A 25,048-nucleotide genomic window follows, 5' to 3' on the forward strand; every position below is an offset into this window, starting at 1 on the left:
GAGAACCAGAGAGGTGGGGAAAATTGAAGTTGTTTGCTCACAGTGGCACAAATTCAGTGCTGCTGTCATCAGCAGGCCCAGGACCAACACCTGGAACTCTTTGGCTGGTCCGTTCTTCCGTTGTTGCTTGATAAATACTAAGAGCAGGCGTTTAAAGCATGTAATGGCTTGATAAAAACGATTGATGGCCAAGAATCAAACGTGTGGTAGGTAGTTGTTAAAACATGCTACCACAACTCCAATTCACAGAGCGTTCTGAATGCCTGCTTGGCCCGGGGAAGTATCCGGTAGTCTGAAATGTTTTTGCAGAACCAAGTGTAGTATTTGAGTTTCCTGTTCCTTTGTAGTGCTGCTGCCACCTTTTCTTATGTTAAGTGATAAGTGGGTGTGAAAGCTCCTTGTAAGAATAAATTTTAGCATACTTGCTGCTGGTAGTGAAAGTTGGAATAAAAAATGTTTGTTTGTGGAAAATGCATGTGGTCTATGTAAAAATCTCCCTGTTGCCTCTCATCCTCCCCTTTAAAGTAGACTGACAGTCTACTTTGAGCTGCCCCAGGCAAAATGGAGCAGTGCTGTTAGCGTTACAGAGAAGGGAACTTGTGCTGGAGAATGTTTTCAGTTAAATATTATTCAGTCTTTAAGACAGTAATGTCTATTTGTGGGTGTTTTCAGCAGCCAGTTTGGCTTCGAGGAGATAATTGTTGGAGTCTTCGCTAAGGACAGGGTTGAGTGTTGTGTTTTAGTAAAGCCTGACCTCCTTATGGTGGAGTAAAAAAAGTACTGAAGGGTTAATTTTATTCTTTTTCTTTTTTTCCCCCCCCCCCTCTCTCTCCACTATATGTTTCTGTTAGAATGTGAAAATTCTTTCCTTAGCTTCTCCCTCCCCTCTAACAACTTCAGGAAATTAAATTGCATATTCAAAATGTCTGATGTCGGTGCTGGACACCCACACGAGCTCAGGAACTCGGGACTGGCCTTGCAGGAATGTCTCCAAAGAGCTGAGAGGTGGCTCTTTCCACCTGTACTGCAGAAACATAGTTTGACATTTCAATACTGCTCAAGCAGCTTTGAAATCAGGCTCAATTCTTAGGAGTTCAAACTGCCAACAGTTGAAATGTGTTTAAATATTTGATGTCTTCCATGTGTTCGTTGGTATCTAAAACCACAGATGGTGGTGGTGCTAAGGGAGTTTCCAAGTCAAAGAATAATCTCTGATCCAAAGAGGCAGTAAAGTCAGATCAGGCGTTGGCTTAGCAGTCAGAATAGGGTTGGCTCCTGGCTCTGTAGTAGACTTCATTGTCACTAACGAAAGTCAGCATYTTTTCAACTATTTTTTTCCACCTAGCAAGTGAGGGTATAACAAAATGCTCTCACAATGCTGTTGTATGGCTGAATTGATAGCAAATTGCTCAAGGATCTTTGGATCTCAAAGAAGAAACAAAGTGTTAATTACTTGATCTTGGTAGTTGCCAGCAGCTCTTTATTCACATTTGTCTACTCCAAGCCACTGTTCAAAATTAAAATTTGACTGTTCTCATTGGTGATTTCTGTAAAAGAAATAATATCACTGAGCAAGTTGTTGGAGACTCCTAAGTTTTAACATTTTTAGCTGTCACTTAATTGCTTTAGTCTCTCAAAGCTATTTAACTGGTAAATGTTTTCAGGTTAAGTTCATTATTTTGATGTAGGCTTTTGCCAGGCTATGATTTCTTATTGCACTGATGTTTCTAACTCGGTCATTCTAAAGTATGGTGAAAACAAAGCTGAAGGGTAAGAGGAGAGAAGGAGCATGAGATCATGCAGAAGTCCAGTCCACCTGAGACAGTGATAGTGACGAGAGATGTTTTCTTACTTATATTTACCTCTGCCTTTTATTTGGGTGTGCAAGGTCCAAGTAGGCCCTTGTAACTCCACAGAAATAGCACAGTTGCCATTTTCTAGGTACACACAGAATCTAATGAAACACAGGAAGAAATGAAAATTTTGTAAGCTACAAATAAATTTGAGCTTGATCRTAAGCCCTCTGACTCTTAATGGATTTTTTCTCTAGTGATGAAATCATTTAGCAAATGCAGGAACTTTGGAGAAAACTCTCATAAAGTAGAACTCGTATAGCACCCTTTTTGATAAGATACTAAAAAACTTATTTGTTTAGCTGTGAAATGGAACCAAAAATGTTTCTCAGAAGTGATTTGTTTTCTTTCACATATTTGGAGTTGTTTACTGTGACTGGCTCTTCAGGAAGTCTTTGCTCCTTCATGTTTATTAGACGTGAGTTTATTTGTAATAAATGTGTAAAAGACTTGAATGATCTGTTGGTGAAGGGCTATATCAGAAGGAAGTACTAGCTTGATTTTGTCATGCTTATTTAAAAATGAAAAGATCAGGTACTACTCTGCAGCCTCCTTTTTTTTTTTTTTTCCTTAAGGGAACTAATGTTTACCATTGTACCAGGAAAAAAAAATTATCCCTCTCTAAATGAGACTGAGMATCTCCTTGGAGATTTTTAGACTGAATATTTAGTCTGGCAAATAGAATCATGTTGATGCATCCTGTAAAATGATACTTGAGAAATAGCATAACACCTCTTAAGTGACTGGCAAGCAGCACAAAATTATCAGTCTTCCTTTACAGATTAGGATGGTGTAGATGTGAATTCCTGGCCTGATCACCTTCTGACAGTGAAAGCGGAGGAGTGTAATCTAAACGATCCCAAGTGAAAACAAGGGAGATAGAAGCAGGTAATTTGCTTGAGGTGAAGCTTGGTATTTTAAGGGGGATTCTATTATGTAGATTGTCTTATGTCCAAGACTGAAAAGAGAAAGTCTGCTGAACGATGTGGGTCGCTGAAAGTTGCAAGGAGTTCTCAAGCACAGGTTAAAAGAGTGAGTGTGTATGTGTGTGTGTGAGAGTGTGTGGCCTGAARCAAATGGAAGGCATTTCAGGAGCATGTCACAAGGCCCTCTGACTCCTGGTTGCTTTTCAAATGGGCAGTTGTGAGCATCATCCAAGAGAGAAGACAGAAGTGRTGATCAGAGCAAGCTGCTTGATTCTCTGAGCCAGTGTAAGCACCGTTCCTCACCTGTGGCAAGGTTTGTGCATCTACTTACTTGAGAGTGTTGTTCCTACTCCTGCTCAAGGAACTTCACGTTATTGAATTGTCCTGCTGTGAGAAAGACTTTGTTTTATGCCATTTATCCTGCATTACTTGGAGACTAGTGTTTAATTCTCTTGTTCAGTGTAATGCATGTGAGTTTCAGAGATCCTTTTTATATGTGATCTCATTGTAAGCTGACTTTGTAGGCTTGACTGCTTGTCAAGTGTCTTGAGGTGTTCCCTTAGGAATAATTACACTTGGCCTGTTGGAAGTTGCCTTTGTAGTCATTCACACTCTCATTTGCTCTCTTGTTCACTCTCTTACTTGTTCTCACCTCTCAGGGCTTTCTTTTTGTTTTTTGTAATGAGGGAAGGAGGTTTTCATGTGGTCTTTCTTTTTGGCTACCGACTGTACTGTAGCGTTAAGAGAAGCCATGCATGAGGGGGTTGTAGGACAGCAAATTGTATATTCCAGGAGGTGAGAAAGAGATGAATGAGATAGTGTATCCAGGGCTTTATGGAAAGGAGAGAGCAAAAAGAGGACTAATTTGTTCCTAAATCTTGACAAGGCGCCTGATGCATTCTGTCAGGTTAGGTGTTGAAGGGAGAAACTGGAGGAGAGTGAGAGAAGGATCGGGGCTTGAGTGCTCAGAGGAGAAAGGGAAATATGTGACCAGACTCCGCAGACCTGCCGTGCTTTGTACCAGAGTGGGCCTGCTGTCTGCAGAACTTCTGATGTGAGTCCTGCCTTGGCTTTCTTGTGAAAGAGCAATAGATTTGCAGAGATAGTGTACACAGCCGGCCACAGCAATACTCATGACTTGGAATGATAGACATCCTGCATGTTTACCTGAACACTAACCGTTTGTACTTGATTATCRGAACCATTTCTCTATGATCTCACTTGTGTTGAGGAAGACATGTGGAGCAGAGCTGTGACCAAGAACAGCCGCGCATTTGTCCATTAGGCAGGTACGAGGTAAAGGGCTGCTGGAGTTCCCACTCTGAGCTGACTGCTCATTGAGGGTAGTGGTACAGGATGGCTAATCCAACTATTTCCTTGAGCAGTAGGAAACAATCTATGAAATTCAGGGCTGTTGTTGCTGTATAGGTGCCAGTTCATGGCAGAGGACATCTAAAATGGCCACTGGCATCCAAAAGCTCTGTCTGGAGGATAGAAAGGGCAGGATTACAACTGCAACTTTGTCTTGCATCACTGGAGTGAGAGAGTAGCTGGGATGGTYGCACAGTAACCCTCCAGACAGGGACAGAGAAGACTGAGGACTGTTCAGCCTGCTGTCTTTGGGTCCCAGAGTAAGCAGATGACTTAGTTCCAGTTTCTAATAACAGACAAAGGCAGTGGGTATTATGTGGTGAATGCTGAGGCACTGAAGTGAAGTTCCTTCTGCAGAAGAGGAGGACAGGACAGATGCCCACAGAAGTGGGCAGGGCAACTGGTGAGCCTGTGGAATGCAGCCTGCAGCAGCCTTACTGCTCCGTGTAGAACTGAAGTGGGAGARCGGTGAAGTAGATGGGAGAATAAAGAGCATCAGCTGAAATGCTAAAAGCCATTGTAAGAGCAAAGGTTGGAGTTCCGGCCTCTTGTTAGTGTGTAGTGTAGGTTGARGCACTGATAGAAAACCTAGTATATCCTCTGTAGAGGTTATCAGCACATTTATTTAGAGGTCGCCTGTTTGCTATGTGAAACCTGTGTGTTGAAAAGTTGAGTTCTAACTTTAGCTCTTTAAAGAGCTGAAGACCATTTGTACCATGGTCTTATGATACAAATACAAAATTTTGTTATAAAGGAAAGTTTCCAGAGTGGAAGATATGTTAGAGTAGCACTGTGCAGCTGCAATTGTTTAATTGTGGCAATTCTTGGAAAATCTGTTAAGCTAGTCATTCAAGAACACCTTAGTAAGCTTCTCTAGTGTAATTACTGGGAAGTAACTGTCATCTGTTGCATGTTTGTTTAAGGGGTATGTAGCAAGTGGAGGAGTCACTGGATAAAATACCATGGTCAATATGATTCAAATGTGTGCATGAGGGAGGAGTTGTCTGAGTAAGGTTCATTTTCAGATAAGTCCAGTTAATCTTTGTACAGGTATTAAATGATCCACTATGATTTTGCTTTTAGTGTCTTGGAAACGACAGAGGAAGATTGCTGTTATCCCAGAGCAAAGAAACATGGCACTGTAATGCCTTTACTGGGCTGATTATTTTGATAAGGACCTGCAATGGGATATGGCAAAAATTAGAGAACTTGGCAGGTAGTTCTGCCTTGTAAAAGTGATCTGAGTGAAATTTGTTTGCTTCCAGAGGGATCTTATCTAGGATAGAAGCCAGCAATGTTAATCGTAGAGCTGTCTTGTGTAATAGCAAAGCTGTGCCTTACATCTTCAAGGGCAGCACCTTATAAGAAGGATCTCATGCAGCTCCTCTGCAAAACACAGAAAGAAGGAAAAAAGCAGTACTGCTTTGTGAGTGTCTCTAATGGCAGGCATCACTCACAGCTTCTGTTGCCTATATTCTCCTAGCACGTTCATCGTTGCTCTAAGTGTTTGAGTTTACTTTGGATGCTTGGCAATGTAAGCATACCTTACCTACTTTCACTTCTACAAAGGTGCGAGACCAGTGATGTTTGACTGGCTTGATACCTTAACTCGCAAAACAAGAAATGTGTTGCTGTAGGTGGAGAGAGACATTAGATAATGCATCTTGAGCAACCTTGGTACCAAGGCAGTGGAGAAATTTGAGGAAGAAAGGGGAAGAAACCTATATTTGAATATGAAACAGACCCAGGTTTTATTACATTGTGTATGTAGTTATTTCACCTCTCTCCTGCATGGGCAGAGTGGGGAATTCAATGGCAAGTTTAGCATACATATAACTTTAAAAGTGTCYGTAATCACTCTGTTGTTGGGATAAGATGCTTGATTTTGGATAGGATCTTAGATAGAATGGATTATTTTACAGAGAAATATTTGAAAAAACAAATCTTACTGCTTTCAGTGATACTCAGTTTTTGTTTTGTATTTTTATACAACTCATTTGTTCTTTCTTAGTTCATAGGTTAAGATGGCCAAAATGACAATTTCAGATTTTTTTTTTCCTTTCATTTCCAAGTTGTCTGCAGCTTTTTTTTCTAAGGATGTGAATAGAGAAATTACTCCTCACCAGGGGAGCTCTCTGAAAAATTCAAGCTGTGACCTAAGCAGCTTTTTTAAGAGAACACCATGATGTGAAAGCAGTGGAGTAAAATGTTCCAGCATCGCTTTTGACTGAACATTCTCAAGTAGGAAAAGGAAATAAAGCTGAGCTGTACCCCTGAAGCAGGGTCTATGACTTAAGTGCTCCAGGATACACTGCTGCTGATGTGAACTTCACCCTAAAGTTCAGTTGTAAGCTGAACTGTAGGTGTTATGTCTGACCTATATGCAGGCCAGTGCTTTCAAAGTTGACTGCAGACTTTCAGCACAGAAAATTCAATAACTTATTGGTTCAAAACATTTGCATTTTAATTGTTTATACTGAAGCTGGTCTTACTTTGAAAGCAGGCCTCAAGAGAAGGTTCTGCTGCAAAATCAAGGCTAATCTCGATCCTGTTAGACTGACACTGTTGGGCTGTTGGTTAGAAGTGGGATGGTGGGAAGGAACAGTGTAGTAGCTGTGCCTCAGGCAGATGCACTGAGTGCTTGGTGGTCTGGATCCTTCCAGGTCCCAGAACTGCTTGCTGGGAGTGGGGCTGGAGTGCTGCTTGCCTAGTACTTGCCTTGGGGCTGTGGTATGGACACAAGCAGGGGAAGGACTTCTCTTACGCTTTGTGGATGGTGATACCAGAATTCAGGTGGAGGAAAAAATCTAAGTATTCAGATTAGTCTTGAAAAACTAGCCAGGACAATAKTTTTTTTTTTCACTCTTACTTGGAAACCAATTAGAGAAAGTGATTAAGAATGATGTAGTATTTCAGCGGGATGTGAAGGTGTGGTCCAGATGAGATAGTGACTCTTTAGGGCTTCTTAGGGAAGATAGAACTTTCCCAAAGTTATGATTACCACCACCACTGTTTTTTTTTCTTTTTCTTTCTTTAAGTTAGCATAGTTTTGTTGTTTCTGAGGGCTGAGAAGATTTTGAAGAGGAATATCTTTGTTAAATCTTAATGCCTGTGATTTTTTGCTGCTTGCTGTGGCACCCTGGGTTGTGTACTGACCAAGCACAAACCCCTGCAAATCCAAATAGGCAGATAATAGGTGCTTAGCCTGGGGTGAAGTCTGCAACGCCTCGCAACTGTGTAAGGCAGTTACATCACGCCGGGTGTGCAACGGTTTCATTCTTTATGAAGTAGGGCTGGCTGGGGTCTGATGTGCAAGCAGCTGTAAAAACATGCTGCTGGAAAAAAATATTGCTGGCATAAGAGATCTTTCTATTGCATAGGTAGACGTGCAAGTGGTGTGTAAAGGCAGGCACTCAAGCAAGGGTTTTCTTCTGTCTTCAGAAAAAAACTGGTGAAAATATTTTGAGCAGATGTTATTTCTGCTTACTAAGAGAAGGAAAGTTGAATGTGCGCATTTCTATATATATAAAATCCTAATAATATTACCTGATCCAGTCATTCTCGTGAACTGTGAGTTGATTTATCTTGTCTTACGTTGCAGAGCAAGGGATGAATGAAAATCAATTGCCTGTTGGATGTGGCTCTTCAAGCACCCCTCCACGGTACCTGGAGTTTTCAATAGCGTTTGAAGCTATTACTTTATGTGGCTTTTTCCACATATAGTTATTCTTCAATTCCCTGTGTGCATATATTTCAGGATTACAGGGATCTAAAAGCTGTAACCTTTTTACAAGTCCCATTCTTTTATGCTGATTGTATTTCCACTTAAGCCTAGGAAGTTAATTCTGGCAATATCTCTGAGCTAGGTACTGTATATGACCGACCACCCACTCTCTCCTCCCCCTTGCCCTTACGCACAATTAAATATCAAAGCCCTGAAGAGAGAACATAAATAGTTAGCAATGTGTATGTAGTGATGCCCAGTTTAGAAACCAACCCATAGCAGAAGAAGCACCACTTTTATCCTTGCTGTGTGTTGTATAGTCAGCAACAGGCTTGAAATCCCAGTGTGTGGTATAGCACCATCTCTGCAGTTTCTTATCTCTTCTGTCTACAAACAAAAGAAGTGAGCAGTAGAAAATGAGTATACTTGTACAAGGGAAATTTGCTCTGTGATCATTTAATCAAACATGTAATCAACATTTAATCAAACATTTAATCAACTACTTGCATTTTGCCTTCTAGTTAGTTGCTGCCAGTTATTGGGATTGAAGAGTGAGTTTCAGGGTGGAGCTGGACAAAAATAACCCAAAGGGAAGCAACTAGCTGTTCCTGTGCCTTTGTGTCTGCCTTTCCATCTCCTACTTGAAAGCTGGATTGACTGTTTATGTATCTGCCTCCTTAGCAATGATTAGGACAGTGGTAATTTGGTAGATTAGAATAGAAACATAGTGGTTTTTTTTCTTCCCTTTAAGAGGGTTTTAGTTTATCTTATAACTCATCAGCAGGTTGTAATCACACCAGTATTGTAATGGGGAGAGGCATGCACCAGAGAATCTAAGTAATTCCATAAAGGGAAACAAATGTAATACAGCTGAAGTGTTGGCTATAGGCCCTTCTTCTGAGAGGGAGAATGAGATTTTGAATAACAGTGCTCCTGTATGAGTTTGCATGTCCAGGCAGTTGCTGGAAAATCTGAGGCTACCCAAGAAATTGTCTTATTTTTTCCAATTATGTGGTATAGCTGAACTCCCAGTAAATCTAAGTTGGGGGCAAATGAAGCCCAGTTAGAAAATGAATGACATTTTGGGGGTTATATATCAGCTTCTATGTACTTTGGCCGAATTTGAGGAAGTTGTAGTCATATAATACATTAGCTTGGTCACTAGTGGAAACAATGGGTTTTAAAGCTGCTATCTAGGATAAATCATGAGAAGAACAAGGAGAGGATTAATTAGAGCACTTGGAGAGTGTGTGCACACGCATCTGTGTGAGATAGGCAAGATGTACCWGGGAGGATGGGAGATGTAGGAGACAGCAAGGCAAATGCCTTGAGAGGGAGCTCAAGAAGAGCCTTGCGCATAGTGATGCCTGCAGAAGGACTGAAGCTGATCAAAGAAAAAAAATGTTTGATTCAGATGAATGGGATGCCCTGAACTTCTTGTAAGTAAACAGGACTGTGTTGAAGAATTTCCTGACTTTATCATTAAGCTTATGGTGGGATGTGAATTTTTTTCTGAAAGCTTGGGTCAAAAACATGTAGTAGCTGTGCTGTATGATTTATAAAATACTGTATTTTTTTCTGCCTATTGCTCTGCAAATAATCCACTGAAGCAGAGAGGAAAATGGGTATTCTGGCAGAACTATGCATATGCTACTGCTTAAAGCAAGAAGCCTATGGACTGGAAAAAAAAATATGAAGAATTTTAATCTTTCTTTAACATCAAACTTCAGTGTTATGTAAAGTAGAATAAAATACTTGGCAAAATAGGTACATATGCAATGCACATACAGATGCAGTCCTCTAAAGTGGTCTAGACAGAGGGGGAGGAATTTTTTCCAGCTAGAGTGGAGATTCTCAGAGATCCTGTTTGCCCATTTCAGGTGCAGGAGCTACCTTGAGTGATGGAGACCTTCCCCCCCCCCCACAGTCTGATATCTATTCTAGCTTCAGATTAGCTTTCTCTGACTTTGGCTGATCCTGCACTTAAAGATCGTGCTCTCTTCTCTGCTCTAAGCTTTACAGTGTATTTCTGTGAATCTTCTTGACCGACCTCGCCTTAATATTAAAAGGTTGGTAGCACTACTTTGTTCCGTGWGTTGGATTTCCAGCCCCTCCAACTACAGCCCTGTCCAAGGAAATGGGCAAACTCTCTCTCCTATCTGAACCTTTTGGTAACGCCTGTTCCTAAAGRTGTAGTGACCCACCCTTGGGTCGAGTCTGTCAGGGATGTGATAGGGCCTTTGTCAACAGGTACCAGGTGCCACAGCCATTGGCATTCCTGTGACCTTCAGCTGTTGTCATGTCAGCTTGAAATCCTACACTGTCAGCAAGCAGATTGCTCTGACTTGTGGCATGTGTTTGTATCGAAATGGAGTCCTGTTGTTTTGACATTTCCTCTGAAGGAGGAAGAGAGGGACAAAAGTGTGTGTCAGTGGAAAATTTCCATTATTTACCACTAGGAACCAACATGATTTTTATGCGTGGCTCAAAGGTACCTTATGAGATAAAATAAGATGAAAGAAAGAGGAATGTGATTTGGATAGTCCTTAAAGGCAGCATCTGGGCAGTCTCACACCTGTAGAGAGGCTGATTTCAGTTGAAACATATCTTTAACATGGGAGCTTTTTTAATGTTTTGTGTAGTTAGGAGAAAATATGGAAAATATGGGAGAAAATACAACTTTTACCAGTGTACTAATCCTGAAAGGTGATAAGCTGTTTAGGTTCTGCTCTGTTTTTTTTTTTTTTTTTTTTTTTTAATTACATAACATACAGAATAACACAAACTACTGATGCATGTGAACATAAAGTCATTCGTTAACATGCTGTTTTTCAGTTTAGCTATTTTTCTTGTGAGTAGGACTATACCCAATTATTGCATCTGWTGCTGATGTTTTACTTGATTAGCACGATCATGTGCATCTTGTGCAGATCACCAAGATGATTCACTGCAGTACTGTCTGATGTTCTGTCCTGCTGCTTCTCGGGGAAGTTGGCCGCATGTCACTCRGTGGAATATGATGAAATAGTGTGACTGTAACACTTGTGGGAAACCAAGTTTCATTTTATTGCCAGCCTCTCAAAGAGGCTTCCAAATAAAGAAAAATGATTTTTCTTCGAAAACTTTGGTCGGTGTTGACCTAATTTCATGGTAGATAAGTCATTTGCAGGGGAGAGAAGCTGCTGTTATTGATGCTGGCATCTAAACCTGTTGAAATGGAGAAAAGCAATCCATWTAATGTTTTGTTAATTTGTACCATGCATTTACTAGTTTGTATCTTGTYCTTCTCAAATAGGGAACTGGGTTGAGAGCTGCACTTTTCACATTCTAGTTGCTTTTCTGTCTGCCATGGACATGGTTCAYGCAGTGCTTGGGGACTGAGTAGCAAAATAAAGGTGAAAGCCTGTTTCAAGTTCTGTTAGGGTGATGGAACAGTTTTTAGCCAACATTAATTTGGGGCTGAACTGACCAACCTCTTCAAAATAGCAACTGTATTCAAAAATGCCTGAAACTAAAGACTGAAGCTTGAAATGCRTCTGAAGCAGAGCAAACAAGCAGAGGAACTGACTGAGGGAGTTACATGAGCGTTTACTGATACAGAGTTTGAGGAGCAAAGATTTCTAGGAACATACCTTACATTAATCACTTCTTCCTAACTCTTTCCATGGATGTCCTTTTAACCTGATGAAATGCCAGATAGTTACGTATATGTTACAGAATATATATTTGGCCACAGAAATTTCTTCACTCGGACTCTTGCAGTTAATTGTGTCTGTGAAACAAAGACATTACTCTGGTTCCATAACTTAAGAGCAAATTTGTTCCTTACATATGGAAATGATGATCACTGGTGAACATGGGAAATGATGATCACTGGTGAACATGGGAGACAAGAAATTACAAGTACTTTCAAAGCTAGTGAGACTTGGTGACTGACTTGTACCGTATTCAAACCTTAGGGCTATCCTTTATGCAAGAAAAAATGGGGGGGGAGGGGGAAGAAGTTGCAATTRGATTTCTTCTGTGAGCAGACATATTAACTTGTTCTTCATTAACTTGTTCTCATTAACCTTCTCTTGTTTGTATGATGTGATTTTGTGTGGAGAAACCCCCCAGACACCTATATATCTTATTGAAGCCTGGCTGGAAATGAATAAACTCATTTTTTCATGGCAAGTTGTTGAACTTAAATATGTCTCTTTCTTCTGCCAAAAAAAATGCCCTGTCTTTTTTAGATCCAAGAAGTGGGGGGAAAAAATTGTATTACACATTTCTCATGCATGTCTCAGTGGGTGTCTGGCCTTTATAAAACTCCCCAAAGGTTTATTTAAGGCTGTTTGCCAGTGTCTTGGAAAGCTGCAATGGATGTACAGCATTTGGTTTCAGGGTTAATGAATTAAATACCATTTCTAGATGAAAGCCTATATGGCAGACATGCCCCTTATTCTCCGAGGAGTGGAAACGTGCTTTCGTTCTCCCTGCTGCGGGAGGCCTGCAGCGCCAGGCGGGCGGGGGCCCAGCAGAGCCGCCTCGGAGCGGGCGCGCTGGGCTGACGGTGCTTGTGGAGCACGGTCCTGTTAAAGGCAAGGGCATTTGCAGCTCCTTCTCTGAGTGTGAATTCCAGTCCCGAGGTTCTGGCAAGCTGCTAGGGTGTTTTTATTTGGGTAAAAGGTAGCAATCCAGATAAAAATTACAGAAGTAAATGGAGTACCTGTAAGTGTACTGGAGAGGTGATGGGAGAAATGGAGAGAGGGCTGTGAAAATGGCAGCTTCTGTGCGCTTTTAGTTACTTTTTTAGAAGCTCAAGCAACTCTGAGCTTTGATTAGCGAGTGAGAATATAGTGGACTTTTTTTAATCTCTTTTTTTTGCACTGAAGAGTTTTAGGTTTCCTTACTAAATATGTTAAAAAAACCCTTTGTAGAAACATGTTATAGGAAGGAGACCCTCATCCTCCAGAAAACTTTTAATTCATTCTTGAGAGTTAGCTATGATTTTGAGGATTTTGACAAAATCTGTCCTTCAAGCCATGTCACTGTTACAACAGGTGCCTCAAAGTGGCTTTAGCAGCTGAGGCATCAACTGGGTGGGAGATCCACAAGCTCTGAACCCCTTATAAACCTTTCAGAGGCTTGAAGAAGACGCACTGTTTTCCTAAATAAGTTTATGCTGTCAATTTGTATGACTAGAACAGGGAGGCATTGGGAAGGCTTATATGTAGGGYATGAGGTAAATTTATTTGGTTTGAAGATACCTGTATCTATATGCATATAGTTAGATGTAGATATACTTAGCTTTTGGTGTGTACATATCTATATCTATCTAGTGTCCATCGGCCCCAATTCCTGTATTGTCTCTTTAACCTTGATCAAAAGCTGATAACAGTACGCCGTCTGTATTAATGCTGATGAACCAATGATTTGGGCAGCTTATCTGCAGTAACAGAGAAGAATAGTTTGATGCCTAAGGCTGATTGGTGGTGCTTAAATCTAAAACCACTAATAAAACAACTTTCTGTGTGTCTTGCTGCATGTCATGATTCTGTAGTGTCCAAAAGGAAGTAAAAAATGCACACTGTCTCTATGTAAACCTCATCTTGTCTTTCACAAGCCTCAGAAACCTTGAATATATTTGGTTAACTAGTGCATGGGAAGCAGCTGTTTATCTCAATAATTGGGCATTGAGAGTTGTTAAGATCCTGAGAGAAAGCTGTCTATAAAATATGTGTGCAGGTTTCAGTAGCCTTGGTGTACCTATGTTGAAAATTAGAAACCATATTGAGCAGTGAGTAATTTTATGTTAAGTCACATTGAATAGTGAGTCAGGAGTGTAAAGAAGCCCCAGAATAAACCAAAGCTTACATCTGGTGTAAATACTTCCATTTCTGAGAGCTGTCTTCTCCCAAATGGAAATCTGTAAGAAAAACATGCTTTTTATTTATTTATTTTTTTTTAATGGTCTTCCAGAAGAGGGGCTTCTCTATGGATGTGGAGTGGATAAGGTTTTACTCACTCACTTGATTTCACAGCTCACCTGTATTGTGAACAAAAAAATATTCTCTTTCCCCTGCTCTGCCTTTCTCGTCTTTTTGTTTTTCTTTTCCAGTCTCAATGGGCCTATAGTTCAATCTAGCTTTGACTGAAGTGCAAGAAGATACCCGTGAGACAGTTTTAAACTAGCTGGTTCGGGGTATTTTGGCAGTGAAGAATGAAGCACAGGTTGCAACACCTAGAAGCTGAATGAAGCCTCTGGTGAGTTTTACAGGCTGCACTAAGCTACGTGCTCCTGCAGGAAAGTAGCTCCTAGTACCTGAGCTATGGAGTTTAGATGAGGCTTACGTTTCATAACAAATTTATAGCTATATAGGCTGAAGCATAGATGTACGCATTGATTTCACTCCCAATACATTGCTTCAGCATTTGTTAATTTTCAGGCCCTCTGCCAAAAGATACAGCCTCTGAAAGGAAGCAGGCAGGAAGCTTGATTATCTTGTCTGCAGTTCAGGGATTTTCTGGTAAATTTGTATGCTCAAGAGTTTGTATTGCTCAGAAGTAATTCAGAGGCCAGCATAATGATAGGTAGAGTTTGGTGGAGTTGCGCTTCAGCTGACTTCAAATATTGTGGTATCTAAGTCTTAGAGAACCAGCATTTGACAGATGCTGCTATCCAGTTTTTATATGAGAGCTGTCTGAGCATGAAGTTAGAAGGACTCATGCAAAGGTAGGATGAATTCTACATGTTGCTGGACAAAACTTATTGCAACCAGCAGACATTGTAAATGCAAAGCTGTGTCAGTCTGTCATTGCCATATTTGCTGCTAGCTCTCCCTGCTGTGAGAAGGGAGTTCTCAAGGTGGTGATGCTTTGTATGGGAGAAACTTTAAACATGAACTGAACCTGCAGCCCTGCACTTTCAGGCTGCAGCACTTCTGTAGCTGTGTGTGTGTTTTGTAGCTTGCCTGTGAGTCCTCTCAGAAGCTTCAGTATGAGAAGTCTGGTAGCTGAAGCCCAGGGAGCATTAGGATGTTTCCTGAGAGCAAGCATCTCCAATTAACTGACAGCAGGTGATTTGTTAAAGTATTTTTCTTAAAACTTTTTGCTCTTTATCTCATATGACCATTTGTGATTAACTATCCTGATCTATTGTTACTTTTTTAAAAAAGAGCACTGTTTTGTCAGCCCTTTCTAATCCCATTTTGCCCAGTTACTTACCATTACATTTTACTTTTTGGGCACATAGAGCGTGCTTTGTACTTGAAGTGAAATAGATGATGATACAGGTTTCTTTCAGTGGCCAGTGATAGAGAAGTTGTGATTTGTGTTGTCTGGGAGGTAGACTTATTGCTTAGAGTGTAAGCATSGGTTAATGGATTTAACTATGGAGGATGAACTCTCTTCTTTGCTGGCATTGTCTGGAAAACTGAATTGTATCTGCTTGTTGGACTCACRGTTGGTGTGAGGGAAAGGTGAGGGTATCTGTTTATATTTCATTTTCAATTTGGAGTAGTCCTAGATGTGTTATCCAGAAATTATCTTCATTAAATCAGTRGGAGTTTTCCTTGCACCTTCAGTGTAGACCGCATTTCATGGCAAGTCTCTTAGTATGGTTTTACTTCTGTTACATTCAAATTTAGTTCTTGAGGAGTTGAAGAGACACTAATATCTGCTTACTTTCTTTAGCAGAGTTAAGAAGTGGGATTTTTTTTCCTTGCAATTTTGGCAGCATCTTGAAAGTCAGAAGTAAACAAATTACCAATCAGCTAACTAATGAGCTTCTTAGTGGATAGGGGATTGCCCTTCTTCCCCGAGCTGAAGAGTCCCTTGATGAAGAAGATCTGCTTGCCTGATTTCTGGGGTCCTGCTTCTAGCGGGGAATGGAGGCTTCAGAATCTTCCTTGCCACATAGTGACTTATCTTGTGATTTAAGAGAACATCAGTCTATTTAGTAATTTTTAACTGCTGGCTTAAATTAATATGGAGGGAAGGTTGCTCAGAATGATGTAAATGTAAATTTTTAGAAAGTTAATTTCAGAGAATGAAATATTAAACTGTTTTATGGTTATAGTACCAACAACAGTGTGACAGCTGATTGAACATACCATGGCACTGGAGATCAAATATGCACTATTAAGTGTCTTTCAGATTTTWTAYAYAYAYAYAYAYAYAYACACACACACACACACAYATATATATATCCACACATATRTGTRTRTATATATATATATATAWAAATCCTTTGAGGGAGTTGCTGCTCATCTCGTTTGTAAAACAAAAGTGTGTCCATATGTTTCTGGACACCTCTAATAGCTCCTGCAGTGGGAGTTTAAAATACGTGCAAAAGATAAATACAATGTCTGTCCCCAGAAGGGATAAAGTCTTTGGCCTCGTGATTCTGCTGCTGCTTCTCAGATCTCTTCATCATTACCAGTGCCTTGTGACCTTAGAAAGACTTTTGAAAAGGATGGGTCATGTGTTTACTTTTTGCAAAGAATCATACTAACRGTAGGGTGATTAGGGTCATGGAGATTGCCCTTTGCAATGCTTAAGGAGGCAAGAAGTTTATTGAAGCCAAAGGATGAGTCTGTGATGATTTAGCCTGCAAATCTGAAGGACCTTTGGAGAAGTTATGTTCTGTAATGGAAGATACAGTGTCAAAACAACTTGGTTTGAAGATGGTTTCTAACTGACTTATAAAGATACTGCATGTTGTAGCTGCCTGCCATAGCAGAGAACTTGATCTGGTAATGCCAAAATTCACTGTTGGGATCTTTGAAGGCTATACCCTGCACAACTACTTGCAATTATTATTGGTTACTAAATATATCTTTGAACATCTGTTAGGATAAATAATCCATTGCCTTTAATAGTTTTTTCTGTGCTGCTGTACATTGTTCTTCCTTCTCTCTGATGGCTCCTTGCTTTTTTTCTTAAAAGACCATGATTAAAGAATTTTGTGTCCTTGCTGGGAAGGCAGTGTGTACAGGCTCCCCAAATGTGGGGCTCCAGTTCCAAGAAGAAACCCTTGCAGAACTCAGCAGCACTGATCTGTGTTACATAACTGGTTTAAGAAGAAAGCAGATCCTCTCAAGTTTGTGTTTCATGACTTAATGGTTTTTATGACTTTTATGATTTACAGATTTTATTTCTGTAATAGCTGTTGTTTAGTGCTGAAATTAGTAACCCTGTAATGTTTCATGAAACCATTGTTAGAACTTAGTCTTAATGTTTAGTAACTGAAGGCAGTTTATTTCATTCCAGTTACTGTTTAGAGCATCTGGTTTCTTTCTTTCATGGCTCCCCTCACTTGAACCTCTGAAGGCTTTTAAACTTCACTTCCCAAACTGTGTTTTGGTTTGGGTGCTGCAGTTTGTCACTGGTCTTGCCACATACTGGGTTAGCTGGYTTTTATCTGAGCTCTGTGCTGTGAGGTACTGGTGCGTGTTGTGGTGGGAATGTGAGGCGAGGGGGACGTTGCAGTGCCTCGGGTGGATGCTGAAGAACGATGCTGCTGCTTGCCCTGCCAAAATGCTCTCTATTTCCTAGTTCCCTGCCTGCACTCTGTTCGGATACAGCACTCTAAGGAGCACATTTACAGTTGTAAATGGGATGATATAATGCTTTGAAAATTTGGAGATGATTCTGCCAAATGTCAGGTGTGAATGGGATGATGGTGTGGAAATCACTTATGGTGTTGTAGTTGTTGATATGAGTGCTCCTACTGCTCGGACTGCTCCCTGTTGGATATAAAGCAAGGAAGAAATGCGTGAATGTACCTAYGCTCCATGATTTTCTATTAATACGATCCCCTATGACAGCTAGAAGCCTCATTTTTTCAGCCCATTTAAAGAGCACATAGGCAAAGTTTTAAGTAATGCTTTTTCTCAGTAATACTACATCAGCTGTTGATGCATGATTATGAAAGTGTACTTTATTTCCCCTCACTTGTGGATTTAGGATGTCTTACAGAGAGACTCAAAAAAAAAAAGGGGGGGGGGAACCAACCCTCCACCATAGGCTAACTTTTGATCCATTTCATTTCAATTGTAAATCTTTCAAAAATACTGATTGCAGAAGGGGATAAAAAATGCTGAAAGGTAAGAATAGTTGGACTTAAATTGGGAAAACTGAACCTTGGTTAACTGCCTGCTTACTAGACTGAATACCCTCCTCCCCCCCCCCACACACACACGAAAAAAAAAAAACCACACACATTATAGTAGAGTCTTGTAGTATTTCAGGTGCCTTCAGTTAACTTCGGTGTGAATTGATGGCTCTCCCTGTGAGGCTGGGCCTCCTGACAGTGAGCATCCCATTTTGGGGATGCCAGGTGATTACTTCCCTGATGGAGAATAAGACAGTAAGGAAAGATGGGGGAGGGAAAAAAAAAAGGCAAATTGACTGAGCTTGTCTTTGTGCCAGGAGGAGAAAGAGGGTGTCTGCAAGGTGTGAATAGACAATATCTGCTGTATTGTGCACTTAGCTGTGGTGATGTTTGCATGGTGCCATCCTCAGGGTCTGATAATTTCAGGGTGGTGGGAAAGTGTCTTAGTGGATGCAGGTTTTTGCTCTGATTCATTAATATTTCTAAAACTTCCACTGATGAGGATATATTGCTTTTCTGGAAAAAAAAATTTGATATCAAGTATTTTTTTATATTATTATTGTGTACTCCTTTTTAGATGGGAGATTTAAGAAATGCAACATTCTCCTATCTGAGAAAATGAACATCCCTGCACACGTTAGTAACTTCTTAGGTTATTGAAGTAAATACAATGATTGTTTTTTATTTTTGAAATTCAGTGTTTGGTGTTTTTGTTACGTGTCACTCAGACCAGACAGCAAAATATGCTAGTTAGTTTAACCATGGCTATGATATGTGACCTAGTAGTTGCTTTCTGTTTTTAACTGTCATTCACTAGAATAGTGGTGTAATGTTCGGGTCTTAGGTGCTATGAGGAAGTATTAAATCCAAAGTATTTACTTTGTGGCAGGGGGAAGATTAATGGAASTATTTTATATAGTTTGAGGCTGTGGTAAAACATCAATTCCAGAACACGAAATAATGAGGTTATAGCAACTTGATACTGAATTCTTTTCTAAATCCATGGATCATTCTAACTTAAACACGAAGTCAGATTGCATGGTAAACGTTTTAATGATTGTTGTGTGTGGTGAGGTTTGCATTACCGAGTAGAGCTGTTCATTGGTTTCATGTATGGAACTAGGAAGTCATAATCTTTTTCTGTATTGCAGGTTAATGCAACAGTAACTTACGATGAGTGTTTCTGTTCTTCTTAAGTGTTACGATGTATGATTAAACAGAGCTCTGTGAGGAAGGAAGGCTGCACCAGAAACACTAGTCAGTGATTTATTTATGCTGCACCTGAATAGGTTTCTATGGCTTTAGGTATACTGTGCCCAATCAAAGTGCTGAAGCTTTGCTGCAGATGAGGTGTTTAGTTTTACCACTTCAAGGCACTTTTTATTTCTCTCTTTTTTTCCCCAGAGGTTTTTTTGAATAGTTACTATATACTACTTTTTTTTTTTCCCCTGGGCTGATAACTGGAGTATAAGATCCCATTCTAAACACTCTTTGGAACGGATGTATTTTAAAAATAGTGACCTCTGGGAATATAGTTTAGAATTGACTCCTTAAAAAAAAAAAAAAAAAAAAAAAAAAAAAAATCTGTGCGACGAAATCAGGCAGATAGACTCTCTTTGGCTCAGTTGCATTGCCTGTTTGGGGGGGGGGAAATGCTTACAGCTGGTAAAATCTCTTCTCAGAAAAACAGACTTTTTGTGGGTTTTGTATTGCTGTGGGTTTTGTATAGCCAATATCATGAAGCAGGCAAGCTGAGTATAGGAACCCTTCRGCTGGTAGGATACGGCTTGGTTGCAAGGTGCGTAAGAGGAAAGAAGGGTTGCAGGCAGCACTGAGCTTCACAGAGGAGCACAGCAGTAGTAGCCACATCTCCAGGTGAGGCAGCCCTGCTGAGAGACCACCTGCCTTTACCATAGGTGTTGGCACAGCTGGAAGCATTCTCCTCTTGTAAACTTTGCTTACCTTGATGGTCTCGTCTGGAAGAATTTGYGGTGGTTTTAGTCTCTGCATCGAAGTCTGAGTTAGGCTCTGTACCTATACAAGCACCTGTGGGTTGTGCTGGAAGAGGAATTTGTCAAAGTATCTCATGTATATTTAGTCCATTTGGGGTAAATGTTTCAGTGTAGCTGGTAGAGAGTCTGTTCTCTATTAACRAAACAGCCCAAGAGAAAGTATATCTAGGATGTAGGATGTATTTTTCATACTAGCTTTTTAAGCACGATGTGAAGCAGTWGTGGCCGATCTATGACTGTGTCTGTCTCACAGAACAACTAATTTGGGAATCATTTGTCTCCATTGAGTACCCCTTGCAGATGGCCCCTTGTTGGTGAATTGTTTTGGTGGCCCACAGAGTGCTKCTTCCTGTGTGGTTATTTTTTTGAGGGTCCTAGGGTTTCTGGAGTGTGGAATCAGCTTTCTGTCCCTGCCTGACCCCAAGCCCCCTTCATGCGTGAGCTGGGATGGTCACAGTGGAGTTACGTGGTGTTGCATGCTTGCTTGCATAAGGGATGTCTTCCTGCCTTGTGCCTGTGTCTAGGCATGACCTGCCCAGCCTGAAATGTTGGAGTTGGTGATTCAGGAAATCTCTGGGGTGGAGAATCAGAGAATCAGATAGTGCCAGAACTGAGGTGTGTGGTTGCTTGTCATCCTAGTTGTTTTGGAGACCTGTTTTTTAAATAGCTTATTGTTTTTTAAATAGCCAAAAACAAAACAAAACCAAAAAACAAACAAACAAAAAACCCCAGCCCTTTGGCATATGATTTTTCCCAGATTAACTAGTTCTCAAAATATGTATGCTTTTATGGTCCTTTCTCCCCTGTGTTTAAATACAAAAATGTTACACTGTTTCAGATAGCCAAAGGGGAAATCCCASTTCTGAAAAAGAGGAAGACTCAGCACTACAAGCCAACCTTGCTAATCATTTCCTCCTTCCTTTAACTTTTTAAGCATGTGTGACTTCATATCCAGCATCAGACACCTCTTCTACTATTTCTGTGCTGGCACAAACAAAAGTCGTAATCTGGCTTCCTCCGTTGTGCTGGTGCCGGGCAATCAGTTTCAACAGATCCCGGTAAATTTGTGGAGTTCGTTTTGGAGGGAGGCTATAAAAAGCCTTTGGAATGATTCATTCTCAAGTGGCTTTGGCAACCAACTTGAGAGTATTTTTCTTCTTCAAAGCAGAACAAAACTTATCCAATGTGTGTGCAGGCATGGTAGAAAAAGCCTTTCCATCAGCCTCTGTTCTTCAAGGGGCTCTGGAGTAGCCCTTTCCAAGACACCGAAGCCTGGTGTGTTTCAGTKGTAGCTTAAATTCTGTTTATTCCAGGGCAGGCACAGCAAAAATGTAGCTGGTTTTGTTATTTTAAGTTTTAGCTTACAATACTTGGAATGCTTCTGAGTGGGCTGCTGCAGTTATTTACAAAGAAGCACTCCCTGCCTATTATTCCTTGTTTAACAATGATTTTCACACAGCTAAGCAAGATAAAGCAATTTGACTGTTAACTCTTTCTCTACAAGATTCAACCCCCCCCTGCCATAACACCGTTAGAAGTATGCATCTGGCTAGCCTCAGGTGACTTTCTGCAGCAGTGTTTGCCCTACTGTAATGGCAGCATATAAATTGCCTGCCATTTACAGACTGCAGTTATCTACAAGAGGGCTTTGAAATCCTCTGTGAGGGGTGCTTGGTTTCATTTTCTTTTTAATTTCCGTGCTGAGCAACGGCAAGCTCTCTGTGGTGTGTGTGCAGGGCATGCTGCTTTTAGGCCAGAGAAACTCCAGACTTGGAAAGTGGAAGAAGGGAGCAATTTGTGTCATAGATGCTGATTGATTGCCTGTCCCTGTGGGCATCTTTGTAATGACCTTCTAAAAGAAAGACTTACTGTATTGGGCAGAAAACTGGAGGAGCCATTGTGTATTCAGCAGTGTGCAGCAGTTGCAGCTATGGACAGCAACATAGTTTGTCTTAGATAGAAAGTCGCTGTGGACAGATTTAGGCGGTCCTGCTCTGTGGCCTCCTCAAAAAAAGGCCTTTCGTTTTYGCATATGAGTTTAGCAGGAATAAGGGAAAGAAATTCCAGGCTTGTACTTGTTGAGGCTTTCGATTCTTAGATTAAGTTCCCTATGTCTTCACAACGAAAAAACGCTTATAATATACTTAACTTGTGCGCATACATTGGGAAAATAGCATGGAGTAGAGGTGGCTGGGCTTTTTGCCAGGGGTTTGGCTCTGCTCTCAAGACTAAAGCAGAAATGTTCTGTTCTGCTTGATAACTTGTCAAATGCAATGACTGAGTTTTGCCTAGCTGCGTGTACCTGAATCTCAATTCTCKTACTGGCAGAGCAGACAAGCCATGTCTACAGATCTGCCTACAAATGGCTGCGCCAGTTGCAGGTTTGATGTATGACAAATAGACCTCTTCAGCCTCTTCTCGCTGGCTTTTCAGGATTGCTGGAACTATGTGCTGTACGGCCAAAACAATATTCAAAGTGGTGTATCTTCCTGGCAAAGGAAGCTGGAGTGACCATGAGTCTGTCTTTGAACTGAAGTCCAGGGATGTGTCTAATCTGTGGGGCAATGTGCTCTGTGGTGTCCCTGCATCCAGATTCCCTGCTGTCTAGAACAGGATATTGCAATATACTGTATTTCTCACTGTGACATACCYGTGTTTGTGTCTTCTTTTACCCCCTAGAAAGCCCCCCAGCACTGAGGGAGCTTGGAGACTCGCTTAGGCTGGAAGGATGGGGCATACTGGCCCTACAGGGTTGAAGCCGCATGTGTTCACTTGCCTGCTTGCTTGTGTAACTTATTTGCCTTTCGCTGGTCAGAGGTACACAGGAAAAGCAGGAGCACGGTGCAGTAACCCCTCTGCTGAGGCCTGTGCAGTTAGCCCCATTGGACATAGTGCCATACCTGTCACCAGCTGGGGTCTTGAATAATTATATTTTTGTGGTGCTGTTCCCAGGATGTACAGCCTGTCTTGAGCGGTGGATTGTGAGGATAGACTGCGGATGTACGCGCAGCTGCAGCGGGATGACGCAGCAGGGCAGGGCGCTGTAGCTCCGGGGCCACCTGCCTGTGCCGGAGCCACCCAGTGCCGGCGTCGCTGCCTCGTGCCCCTTGGTGCCCTGTTTCCAAGGTTAGGGGCTGTGGAGCTGGCCTGGGTGTCGTTGTGCTTGTGATGAAGCCCTGGGACAGCTTAAAAGTTTCCTTAGGAAAGGTTACTTGATAGATGCGAGTCGCTCGGTATGTGCGTAGCTCTGGGAAGTGTTTTGTGTACCAAGAAGATGGGGGTRGCGTCAGGCTGTAAACAGGAGAGATGACCTCAGGGTGCAGTGTTCGTTCTCACTGACGCTGAGATGTCTGTGTTTGGATCGAAATCAGAGAGGACTTGTCAAGCGTGAGGAATGTTCTGTGGTGCAGTTTGCACACTGTGGGGGCAGAGGAGAGATGAAGAGCAAAGGCAGAATGATTCAAACTGAGATGCTCGGTGGCTAACATCACCCGCTTCCGGCCGCTGCTCACCTGGCAGCTGTGTCAGCCCCAGCAGCGTAGCTGCTTAGTATGCAGCTTGCATCGCTTCTGAGGTCGTGATTCAGAAGCTGCTGAAGTGCTCCGTAGACAGGGATGGAATTGAACAAGTGCTTTCCTGAATTTGAATCAGGTACATTAATGCAGATTTTTATTGTTTGCATTCTAGTGTGAAACAGCCCTTTTTCATTAGTGTTTGATTTATATTTTCCCCACGTTTCCCCAAGTAACCCTTCCCTTTTTTCTTTTCTTTTCCAGGAAAAGAGGAGTAGAAGTAGTGCAGGTGAGTAAAAACTACATTCATTTTTTTCTATTTTCATATAAAGGTATACTGAATTTAAATGCTGTCATTCATCTGGACTGAATTATTTTTCTTTCTTTTCTGTTCACTTCTCTGGTGTTACTTAGGTACCACTTTTGGAAAAAAATGGGTCCCTTTTTGCTACATGTATGCAAGTCTTCTAGTCTTAGGGTCAGCATGCRCACTGGTGAAAGTGAGGATGCAGTTAGGCATTTCTTGTCTCTGTTAACTAATGAGATCTGATAGTTAATTAGGTGATGTTAATCCTTGTTTACTGCATTTAAGGAGAGTCAGGCTTAGCAGAAACAGGGGCTGTCCTTTAAAAGACGTCATGACAGAAGGAATGTTCTTGTAACCCAGTGAGCAGAGAAAAGACATTAAAGTGTCTTGGAGTTTTAGTGCATCTACTGATGAGCTCAGATGTTGTCTACATTTTCTCTTTGCCAGGTCCACATGATCATATTTCACACAACATGTTTCTTAAAGGATCGTGGCACCTTGGAAAAGGAATTATGTTTCTGTGACAGCTGTGTTGTGTGAATAATACCTCAGAGCACTGTAGCCCTAGAAGATTAAAGGGGAGATGTGCTTTTTCTTCTGGATGATTCTGTGTAGTTTGAAGAGATATGTGTCACAGGTTTCATTCTTGCTGATGCTTAAACTAATGGTCATTTTACAAACTAAGGTGGTCAATGTGTTCCCCACAAGTGAGTGTTTTTGGAGAGACTCTGTAGCAGAGCTGAAACTCCCTCAATAAAGAGAAAGGAGAGAGAAGACAACAATGTGGTGTGAGCCACTGGTAGTGGATACTGCTCTTAAGTCCATGTAAAAGATGCTTCTAAACACCAACAGAGAGTAGAAGAAGGGCGCTTAAAAATTTGGAAGAATCAGGCCATGAAATTTTAAGGAATCCACTATCAAAAAGACTTCTAAAAAAGCTCTCGTTACTAGTTAAGTTGGAGAATGTCCTTTTCAAGAATATGTGATTATATGAGAACTGTGCGACGTTACAAGGAAAGAGGGTATACGCTTTAATGGCTGGATTTAACCAAGCTTCCAGTACTCTTTTACAACCACAGGGTCATTTTTCTTGCTTTTACCTCCTATTGCCTAGAGCTAAGGAGCAGCTTCTTTCATCCAGTCCTGTGTAGTGCCTCCAGATTGATGAATACAAGCAGTATTTGCAAAGCACAACTTCACAAGCAGCACAAAGAGAAAGCTAGCTTGTGTTTGTGTTGGTATCA

General features: G+C 41.2%; 1 protein-coding gene across 1 annotated transcript in view; it reads left to right on the plus strand.

Moving 5' to 3' along the window:
- The window catches only part of ITPK1 (inositol-tetrakisphosphate 1-kinase), a 156,225-nt gene that overhangs the window by 13,597 nt on the left and 117,580 nt on the right, over positions 1 to 25,048 (plus strand). Inside the window, exon 2 of the mRNA XM_085317528.1 lies at positions 23,762 to 23,786. Coding sequence (XP_085173654.1) covers positions 23,762 to 23,786 — 25 coding nt within the window. The remainder of the gene's footprint in view (positions 1 to 23,761; positions 23,787 to 25,048) is intronic.

Source organism: Rhea americana, unplaced genomic scaffold, assembly GCF_003343005.1.
Source record: "Rhea americana isolate MKP2758 unplaced genomic scaffold, rheAme1 scaffold_5, whole genome shotgun sequence".
In the NCBI taxonomy this organism is placed as follows: domain Eukaryota; kingdom Metazoa; phylum Chordata; class Aves; order Rheiformes; family Rheidae; genus Rhea; species Rhea americana.